A 10,222-nucleotide genomic window follows, 5' to 3' on the forward strand; every position below is an offset into this window, starting at 1 on the left:
GAAAAACTGTAAAAAAAAATAAAGTATTTTGTTTGGTGTCATACAGAGTTCCAACAGACGAGCAGTAGAAGCTGAAGTGAAGAGACCATTAATTAATAAAATATGAGCCCACGTCATGATGTGAAGGTAGTTACAAGTCATCCACATAGAGACATATATGGCTTTATTTTAACATCTTTGAAGTGATTGGTTGTTGCTTCGAAGGGAAGTAAAACGTTCTTCACTCATTTCATCATCATTCTTCCATTCTGCAGAATGAGGCTGTGCGTCGTGCTTCTCTTTGTTTCTCTGCTGACATCATGTGAAGCACAAGGTGAGGACTTTATTAATATATATATATATATATATAATTTTGTTGTCAATTTGATTTTCAAGGTCAAAGCTTTTATGAACACTTCATTTTGTTGAACTGTTTCTCCAAATGAATTTGGGTTAAAAATATATTTCTGTGTTTCTTTGTGGTCAATCAGGATCCGTGTTGAGTTCTCAGAGGCAGGAAGTTGTCTCAGTAAACGTTATGAGTTTACTATATATAAATATATAAATATATATATAAATATATAAATATATATATATTTACTAATTATATATATAATATATATATTATATATATAATTAGTAAATAACTTATTCTCCATATTTAAGTGAAGATTTGGATCCACACACAGACCGTAAACACACATTCTGTGTCACGGTTTGGGTTCATGCCTTGTTTTATTTTGTAGTTTCATGTCTCGTGTTCCTGGGATTAGCTTCACTTCCTGCCTTCTTCTGGCCTCCCTGTGATTGTCTCTAGTGTCTGATTGTTTCCACCTGTGTCCAATCACCTGCACCTCACCTGTGTATTTAAGCCCTGTGAGTCTCTTGTCCCTTGTTTCATCTTTGCATGTCACATGTCGTCAGTTTTGTTGTGTCTTTGGTTTTGTTTTTTTGGTTTGGACTTTTGATTAAATTAAAAAGTTAATTCCTGCCTCTGCCCTCACACACTGCTTGTGACATTCAGCTTACGTTGTAGAGGGAAGAGGTTTCAGTTTTTATTTCATATTGTTCACGTTTTATTCTAATGAATATTGTAAGCGTTCCAGTAGAAGACGTGTGTGACACAGAGGAAACATTGAAGGTGCTTTTAGACACTTTGTAACCACTTGTTGAAACGGGCTGAACGCATCTTTCCCTCCAAGACAAATGTTGACCTTTACTCCTCTCAGAGTTGAACTCCTTCAGTGTTCAGTCTGTGGACGTCTTATTTTCTAAATGCATCCATGTTCAGTGTAGCTGATGCTGGGGGACATTAGTGTGCTGAGAGGGAGGGAAAGAGGACAAAGGGACACAAAGACCCTGTTTTTCACAATGGAAATACTTTGTCACGTCAAGAAGAAGAACTTTGGGCACCAACTTGGTCTCAGTGGGTTTAGTTTGTGCTGTTAAGCTTCTCTGTGTCCTCAGGAAGAGACGACGTGAGACATTTTAAGAGACCTGTCACTTCATGTTAAGCAGTGATGAGCTGAAGGTGAACCGCTGGTTCAATGTGTGAGAAATGAAGTAAAGGGATGGAGTAACATTCAGCAATGAATGATTCATCATATGTTGTGTGTGATGTTTATTGTATCATGTGTCTACTGTTTTTACAGGAACCATTGAGACTCCTGTGTTTGTGCTGAAGGGACGTGATCTGCTCCTGAAGCTTCATGCTGATCCTCCTGAGGGGGTTTCATATGTTGAATGGAAAATCAATAAAACAGTCCCTTTAGTAATATTTGATCCTAGTGGAAAAGCAGCTGTTTCTGGAAAGGTTGAGTTGGGTGGGAAAAACTTCTCTGTGATATTGAAGAATCTCCAAGAGGCCGACAGTGGAGTTTATTCTGCTGTAGCAGCAACATCTACATCTACAGCAGACAAACTAGTATCTGAATACAAGGTCACAGTTCAAGGTGAGTCTGTAAACATTTCACTGGTAGAGTTTCTGCCACCATGTTTTATAAAATCTTCACAGAAACCTCCCCCCCCCCTCAGGACCAGTGTCTCCAGTTGAACTGACCGTGGACCGAGTGGACTCCAGGAGCTCAGAGTCATGTGACCTCCATGTGACCTGCAGGACTCACAACTCTCACATCAGCAGCACTTTCAAGTGTCCTAAAGGGGTCTGCAGTCAGGAGGGAGGAGAGCGATCAGAGGTCACGACCTCTGGGGCCTCTCTCCAGGTCTACCTGTTGAAGAGCACCATCATCTGTAACCATAGCAACCAGGTTAACTGGACACAGGACTTTAATACGACTGAACATTTTTGCCCTGAACATGCTGGTAAGACTGAAAGAGGTGACAACTTCCTGATGACACTTTGTAGTTTCATTCTTTGTTTTAAATAAATTATTGTGTGTTTTCTGAGTTCTGAGCATCTCTGAAGCTCCTCTTCAGGGACGCAGGGCTTAAATACAAATACAGATGTGTTGTGTTTGTGGTGTGTTTCTGGTGCAGAGCTTCCCTTCGTGTTCCTGGTGAAGATGGTGGTGTTCTCTGTGGCTCTGATCATCATGGTGTCTGCCGTCATCACTGTTCACCTCGTGGACTTCAAGAAGCACCAAGAAAGAAATGGAGGTCAAACCCCTCACGCTGCCCTGGAGGAAAGCTCCCACCTAAAGGTCACCTTTTAGACCCTTGATGATGTTCCACTGACTCACAGCAGGTGGCAGCAACGCACCAGGAGAAGAAAAGAGGAAGACGACGCAAAGCAGCAAACATGGACGCAAACTATTAGGATTTAAAGTATTTATGAATTCAGCTTTGCAGACATTTCCTGGTGAAGGAAAGAACTTTAATACGTGGACTCAAAAAAAACTTAATGTAAACATCATAGTTCACCTTTCAAACAAATGCTGATAATCCATTGATTTATACACATTAAATCACACAGGATCATGTAAAAATGTTTTGTGGTGGATGTAAATAAATCTAAATATGCATGATAAAGACCAACTACATGGAAGCAAATCATTTCAGATACATCATATAATACGTCATACGGTTATATTTACAATGATAAAAAATACACTGTCTGCTTGCATTTACAGTATTTACTTGTAAATAATTTTGTTCAGCAGGTTTTGTTTTGGGTGGAAACTTAGAACTTGTTAAAGCTTCACACTTATTTTGTTTCTTGTTTCAGTGATTAAAAGGTCACGTGTCCCTCTGGTGAGTTTTAACCAAAGAATCAAATATGTCAATACAGTAAAGACACTTGATACACTGATGACAAAATATGATATGGAAAAATATTTAAAATTCTGTTGTTTCACATATTCGTCACAGTTGAAAAAGATTTGATTCATTTGTCTAAAAAATCCTAAATAAAAATATATAACAGAAGCCTCCTGCATCTTAAATCATCTTTAAAAGACTAATGTTTAAATCGTTGCTCTTTAGGAAATGATCAGATGAAAGGTGACATGATGAATCAAACCAGGTACCAAAGCTTCCTGCAGGACAACGACATATTTATTACTTCATCAACGTTGATTTAAATGTAAAAGATGTCATTACTAAGATCTCCAATTGTGACACGTTTGTGTAGACTGCAGTTTGGATTGTGAAAACATCTTTGTAACGCGATCTATAGTAAGAAATCATTTTATTTAGTTTTACCTATTTTTTATAGTCATTAATGGTTCACACTATAAGGTGACTTCATTTGGCAGATGGTGCATTATCATCATGAAGTCGTCTTTAAGTCTTACCTGTATTTAAGGAGCAAAAATGTTCAGCAGGAATCAAGTCCTGGTCCAGTGAACCCGGTTGCTATGGTTACAGATGATGTTGCCGTTCCACACGCAGGTCGGCCTGATCATTTCCAGGATGAGATGACGTCGATCAGGCTTTTCGGTTCCACGGAGCAAGTTCGGCAAAATCACCATAGCAACACATCAACAATTAAAAACCTGCTCCGACGCATATAAAAAAAAGACGTCTTTATTAAAAGGCAGAGGACAGATTCCTTAAGACATTCCAAGTTGTTGATTACTAATAAAAACAAAGTGCTGTTCTTTGAAACATGTTCTTATTAAGACACATGTCATTTAATGTAATGCAGAGTGGGCATCTGGGTCCATTTGTTGTGCCCAACAAAGTGTTTTCTTCTTTTTTCTAACCACTAAAAACAAAAGCTGGGAGCGATTTGGAGGCAAAGGTCACAAGGTCACAGAGCTCCATCTTTCAGATTCTAGCTTTAAATTCTTATTCAAAATGAATCTCTTCAGGACGAGTCTGTCCTGTTTCAGGCCTCACCGGACGGGACGAAGAACCACAAAACCCACCATGGACACTTAAAAACACCTCTCACACATATTTATTGTAAAAAATACATATAAAAAACAATTTCTGAGACATACAAAAGGTCGAGCTTAGAAACAGTATATTGAACAGACAAGGACCGAGCAACTTTCTTCAATTGCAATACATATTTACAATTTAATAAATTAATTTAGATTTTTTTTTAATACCAGAGTAAAAGGCAGATTGTCCATATCTCGAGGGGGGGGGGGGGGTGCAGATACCGCTGTGGCGACTCTTTTGAAAGAAAAAAAAAAAAAATAAAAAAAAAAATAAAAACAACATCCTCTTCTAATACACCGAAAAGCACACTGAAGATGTGTGATCAGAGGCCTGCGACTCAGGGACATTTATACAAAAACACTGAGGTTTGGCACCACGCGGCTTAGAGGAGGGGTAAGAAAGTGAAGACTAATGTTGGGGAGTCTAATTGACAACCCACCACCCACCCACCCACCCGCACACACACCCCTCCCAGCCAAAGTATGCAACATCATAACTTTACACCACAACAAATGTAACCTCTAATGAACTCCACTCTCTCACATTATGCTCCCAAACTCACACACACAGACTTTTGGCATTAGTTTTCTTTACGCATCCATCACAACAAATCGTGCACAGGTCTGCCCTCTAGTGGCCAGAAGAGTCATAGCACCTCAGGGTGCAGAACACCAGGGACCAGGGAGGGGGGGGGGCGAACAAACTAGACCGAGAGCATCAGCCCTAAAAAAATAAAAACAAATACCTGCTTGCACAAGAACCCAGTCACCAGGCTGGAAAAGCTATTGAACAGATTTAGCAATGATTAAATATTTAAAAAATCCTATCAACTCATTTGTAAAGAAGGGGGAAAGGGGGGGGCTGGTTTTGTAATAATTCATCATCAGCTGTCCGTCGCCTCCAGTGTTTGGGGAGAGAAGCAGATGCCACATGCCACAAACATGCCCCAAAAGTACATCCCTCCACAATCTGCCACCACTGAAAGCAGATGGCAAAACTATCGCTGGGGATCCAGCCCAAAAGTCCCCCCTCCCATCCCCACCCCCACCCCCACCCCAGGGCGTTTGAGAACGAGGGAGGAGAAGGTCCGAAACATAGCAACAAAAAGGGTAGGAAGGAAGGGGGCCGTGTGAGCCGCTGCCACGGCGACGCGAGCCGCTGCCACGGCGACGCGTGCCGCTGCCACGTGCCGTTAAAAACTAGCTTTACGAATTAAAACTGACCCGCCAGACCAGGCAATTATTACAGCGCACACACACACAGTTTGACAACTAGCACACATACAACCTTATGTAGGAAAAAAAATATTAAATAAAAATTTAAAAAATCTGCACAAAAAAGGGGCAAAAGTGCTGAAATGGGTGAAACCGGCAGCGCTGCCATCGCTCTGAAATACCAACGACACACTCGGCACGTAGCAGCACATTAAACTCAGCGCCAACTGACCACGTGAAACTGAAAACAATTATCCCCCCCCCCCAAACTCCCCCTGAAATGTTAACCGGTGATATATATTGAAAAATAAAAGGCCCCCCACGTTCACCAAAAAGAAAGTCCTCGACCTCCAGCTGGTTCAAAACAAAGCAACGGCGTTACGGTTCATTTTGGGGATCGCCGAGGAAGGAAAACATTCATCCGATGGACGACGAGGAACAATAGTCGTTCTGCAAAAGACTTGATAAAACGACCGAAAGCCGGTTGGAAGGAGACCGAGTACACAGGAGGGGAGGCGGAGTCACAATTAACCTTTTTTGGTCTTCCTCTCCAGGTCCAAGAGCTTTCTGGGATGAAAATGCATTGGGAAAATGGAGATATAATATAATATATATATATTATATTATATTATATATCCGACACATAAGAAGGAAAGCTTCTCCACTCGTGTTCCAGAGATTAGATGGAGACGGAGCAGCTGTTTTTGTGGTAGTCCGTTGTGAAATGGTCAAAATGGACCAATCCAACAGGGGGAGCGTTGCCAACTGGAGCTTCATCTTTGGATCGTATGTGCCCCCCCCCCCCCCCCCCTCAAAGATAAAGGTCTGTCTGAGGAGGAAAGTGGGCTTCTCTTTGTTCAATTACACATTTTTATTGGGAATTTATTGGGATTCAGTGTAGTCTCCTGTGAGGGGGGGGGAAATGACAGAGTGGACGTTAGACAAACTCGTGCAAACTGGAACGATTGTTTCAATAATTCTATTAAGCATTGGATTCATGTTTATATTAATGATTCCAACAGGCCTTTTTTAACGTGGTTAAACTGAATGTCACATATGAGATACTTTCTTTAAACGGTATCACATGATGTGGCAAATGTGTGCAAAAATCACGTAAAATAGTTAAACTGTTATTTAGCACATAAAAGTAAAACAAATATTGATTTTTTTTTTTTTTTTTTAAGATTAAAGGGCCTGAATATTTGAGTTGTCATATATTTTTAGTTTTTGGACTGTTTGTCAGACAAAGTGGACTTGCCCACAAAGAAAAGAATAACAGATGTTTTTTTCTCTGTATTCTTATATTTAGTTGACAAAAACTTGAATGTTTGAACAGATACTTGTGATTCTACTACTCATATTGAGGAGTGTCTTCTTTGGTCGTAGGGACACACACACACACACACACCTGAGTTTGGGTTGGTTGCTGTGCAGAATACGTGTGACCCGTCAGTCAAAGGGATGCTCGGGGCAGCAGGGCTTCACTTTGCACCAGGAATCGATGCAGCTGCAGGGAGGAGGACACACAGCGTTACGATCCGCCGCCAGAGCCTCCAAACGATTTACGGCATCTTCATGACAACTTTTTTTTTTTTTTAAAGTACAATATGGAATTTTTTTTAAAATGAAATTCTATATTTCTTTTCCCCAAATCTCAGGTGCTCACAGCTTAAATGCTTCATGAGCTTTTGGACCCCTGCCGCTAGTTTGAAGCACTTCCAAACTGCTTCAACACACGCAAGACTGGAAAAAAAAAAAAAAAAAAAAAAAAAAAACAATCGCAGGCAGGATTTTCCCCCCTGACGAAATACCCAATCTCCGTCTCTGTACACGTTCAAGTCTCAACAAGTGACAACAAACGATAGGAAACAATGGACTGGGTGCTTTCGGAATGAAGAGTAAGGAAGCATTTAGCGTGCCGACGCCTGCATGAACACCGAGGGGTCCAACACACCTTCACGCCCGCTTCTTTTCACGCAATGTGCTCGTTCAACCCTCAGCAGTAGAATCGTGAGAGCGTCCAATCGAAAAATGGAACAACGGCTGGGTGATTTTTACAGTGGTAAAACCTCTTTTTGGATCGTTATTCCCACAAGTTAAATTATGTGAAGAAACACTTAAAAGAGGACAGAAGCCAAAATAGGGTTCAGCTTTTCTTTCGCTACATTAAGCATCAGATTCAACAGATTCTGGCTCTCGTGTTGAACGCACGTTTCATTTTCACTTTGTGGACAAAGGGTCACTAATAACGATAGTGCGCGTTTCTGCGACCGCTTGAACACGCAGTCGTTTGCACTCGTCATCCCGATGCAGACGCAGCGGCGGAGCGGCTTTACCTCTTGTGGTAGACGCAGAGGCAAGCCAGCCTGGCGATGGTCTCCCCCTGTGCCAGATCCTCCAAACAGATGGAGCACTCTCCGCTGTCCTTACTGAGCACGTCCGCTGCAGCAACACACACACACACACAAACAGGTGAACACGCTGCCACCATGCGCTTCGAACGCCAGGCCCCGCCCCAGAGATACAACACTTACTGTTGTACGGCAGCGGCGGAGACGTGAGGCAGCTCAACAGGTGGTCCTCGATCCGGCCCCCCGGGAAGGGCTTGGAGCAGAAAGGACAGCGGATATCTGCAGAGGAGAGACAACAGGCATCTCTCAGATGATTCTAGATTACACATTCATTCACTCATTCACTCATTCATTCTCGTCCCCGGTAGATTCACACAGCTTTAAACTCTATTTGACCGCAGGCGCTACGCGATGCCGGGGGATTCAGGCTGGAGGGCCGAGGCCCGGGGAGTGGACATCCTACATCCCCCCCCCCCCCCCTCCCTCCTCCTCCTCCTCCTCCTCCTCCTCCCCTTCCATCCCTGAGCTGCTGCCAACAGCGCCAAGTCGTGACCCATTTCCCCGGCTCAGGGAAACCCACCAGCGTGCTGGGTTCTGATGTCACGTCTGCCCCACGCTTTCTCTGTGGCGGGGTTGTATGTCGCTGCGTCCCGTTTTACGTCCCGTTTTACGCCGCGGCTCTGCTTCTGCAACAATGGGGTCTCTGATGGTTTTTCGTCAGCGTGCAAAGCACGAGAAAAGAGATTATCTGTTCAGGAATGCAAACCCATTTCAAGTTCAGACCCGGGAACAATGAGGGCTGCACTGGGAGATGCTTTAATGCTAAATGTATATAGTGTTGAATGAAACTAAATGTGTGCAAGATATAAACTGTCGTTCTCAAAGTCTGTTCTGGTGTGATTGTCACTTTTTCTGATATTGTTTTACTGTTATGGCTGTTAAGTTGACCATGCTTACCTCCTACTTTACCATCATATCCATGTTGTCATACAGGCCCCCTGAGGTTCAGTTTAAATAGCAGTCGCCTGACGGAACGACTCAACCCAAATTACATCTAATTTATTTAAAGTAAAGTGAAATGCTGACAATTCTGACACCTTCCCATAATTCTGTGTATTATACGTACAATGTACAAAACAACCACTGATGGAAACGGGTCAATTATTATGGTATTCATGCAGGACCTTGAATCTAAAAACTTGCACATAGAAAAGAGTAAAGAAACAAAACAAAACCACCGAGTGCACGTTGACTTACTGCCATGTCGGTTGTTAACACGGTACAGGCCGATCCAAGCCTCGGACACCGGCCGCTGGTGTGTGTTGCGGACCCGGGCGGATCTTGCCCCCACGCTGCGGGCGGAGGAGTGCCGATTCCCGGGCAGCCGCTCGGAAAAAGTGCGGTGGGGCGTGCGGCCTGTCTCCTCCCCGGCGGGATGCTCCTGCTCCGCTGCCGCAGCCGCAGCTGCCGGGGGGGCCTCCGGGCTGATTGCCTCTTCTCCGTCCTCCTCGGGTTTCCCCTCGCTGCAGTTGTCGTCGGCGGGGGACGCGGGTCCGATGCTGGAGGGGATGCTCCGAGGGTCGCCGGGGCTCCCGTCGTCGGCGCTGGCCCCCTGCTGCCCGGGGTCCGAGTCGCTGCCCTCCTCCGATCGGCTCCGGTTGGCCTCCGCGTCCTCGAAGCTCGCCGAGAATTCGACCATGAGGCTGGTGGGCCTTGCGCAGCGGGGCCGCCGGTAGGAGTCCCGCTTCGGGCCATCTTTGCCGTAAGGCGAGGCAACCGGCTCTTCTTGCAGACGACTCGCTCTGGCTCCCATCTCTGACGAGCTAACGGGGCTAACTCAGCTGGCTAGCCTAGCTGCTTCCTCAAAGCACAAGGGGGGCCGGGTGGAGGGGGGGGGTTGTCGAGTTAACCTCGAAACGACCCTTAAAACTCAAGTATTTTCTTACGTGAAGTTTAAAAGTCAACAGCTGCCTGGTGACCGAGCTCACAGAACACGGTGTTCGTCATCGGGCGGTCCGTCACAGGCCTCAGTTCGTCCGAACCGTCCACATGATCCCTCTCTCTCTCTCTCTCTCTCGCCTCTGTTCTATTCTTTTTGACGTGCCCGTCTCGCGCTGCTGCAGCGGAAATAGAGCGCGCTCGCTTCCTCGCTCTGAGCCGCACTCCAACCGTTACGGTAGCGTCACCACGTCACCCGACGCAGTGTGTAAGCACAGACACACGCGCGCACACGAACAAATATTTATAAGCAATATCCACGCGTGGGTGTTGTAGTTTTGGGTGTTGTAGTTAATAATTATCCCGTTTTACTTCCATACTTCCAATGATTTC

The 10,222-nt window shown here is 44.4% G+C and overlaps 3 protein-coding genes across 3 annotated transcripts in view; 1 reads left to right on the forward strand and 2 right to left on the reverse strand.

Moving 5' to 3' along the window:
* LOC119206994 (uncharacterized) overlaps positions 1–10,222 on the reverse strand; it is a gene marked incomplete at its 5' end in the record, with an annotated part of 242,444 nt that overhangs the window by 17,127 nt on the left and 215,095 nt on the right. The window lies entirely within an intron of this gene.
* On the forward strand, positions 217–2,651 carry LOC134105113 (uncharacterized). Its single transcript, XM_062557625.1, has 4 exons — positions 217–313; positions 1,632–1,931; positions 2,014–2,301; positions 2,476–2,651. The coding sequence occupies exons 1-4, from the start codon at positions 256–258 to the stop codon at positions 2,649–2,651; spliced, it is 822 nt and encodes a 273-aa protein (XP_062413609.1). The 5' UTR covers positions 217–255.
* Positions 4,780–10,109, reverse strand: zgc:66427 (uncharacterized protein LOC406256 homolog). The gene is made up of 5 exons (XM_062557894.1): positions 9,149–10,109; positions 8,075–8,170; positions 7,877–7,982; positions 6,949–7,047; positions 4,780–6,445 (listed from the first exon to the last, which is right to left on the reverse strand). The coding sequence occupies exons 1-4, from the start codon at positions 9,702–9,704 to the stop codon at positions 6,990–6,992; spliced, it is 816 nt and encodes a 271-aa protein (XP_062413878.1). The 5' UTR covers positions 9,705–10,109; the 3' UTR covers positions 4,780–6,445; positions 6,949–6,989.

Source organism: Pungitius pungitius, chromosome 15 (assembly GCF_949316345.1).
Source record: "Pungitius pungitius chromosome 15, fPunPun2.1, whole genome shotgun sequence".
In the NCBI taxonomy this organism is placed as follows: domain Eukaryota; kingdom Metazoa; phylum Chordata; class Actinopteri; order Perciformes; family Gasterosteidae; genus Pungitius; species Pungitius pungitius.

Bases quoted from the DNA above. Each gene is read 5' to 3' on its own strand.
- LOC134105113 (XM_062557625.1), top strand. From the start codon at position 256: ATGAGGCTGTGCGTCGTGCTTCTCTTTGTTTCTCTGCTGACATCATGT. The intron at 314-1,631 runs GTGAGGACTTTA...CTGTTTTTACAG, and splicing joins GACATCATGTGAAGCACAAG to GAACCATTGAGACTCCTGTG. The intron at 2,302-2,475 runs GTAAGACTGAAA...TTTCTGGTGCAG, and splicing joins TTTTTGCCCTGAACATGCTG to AGCTTCCCTTCGTGTTCCTG.
- zgc:66427 (XM_062557894.1), bottom strand. From the start codon at position 9,704: ATGGGAGCCAGAGCGAGTCGTCTGCAAGAAGAGCCGGTTGCCTCGCCT. The intron at 8,171-9,148 runs GTAAGTCAACGT...TCTCCTCTGCAG, and splicing joins TGTTAACAACCGACATGGCA to ATATCCGCTGTCCTTTCTGC. The intron at 7,983-8,074 runs GTAAGTGTTGTA...GTGTTGCTGCAG, and splicing joins TCCGCCGCTGCCGTACAACA to CGGACGTGCTCAGTAAGGAC.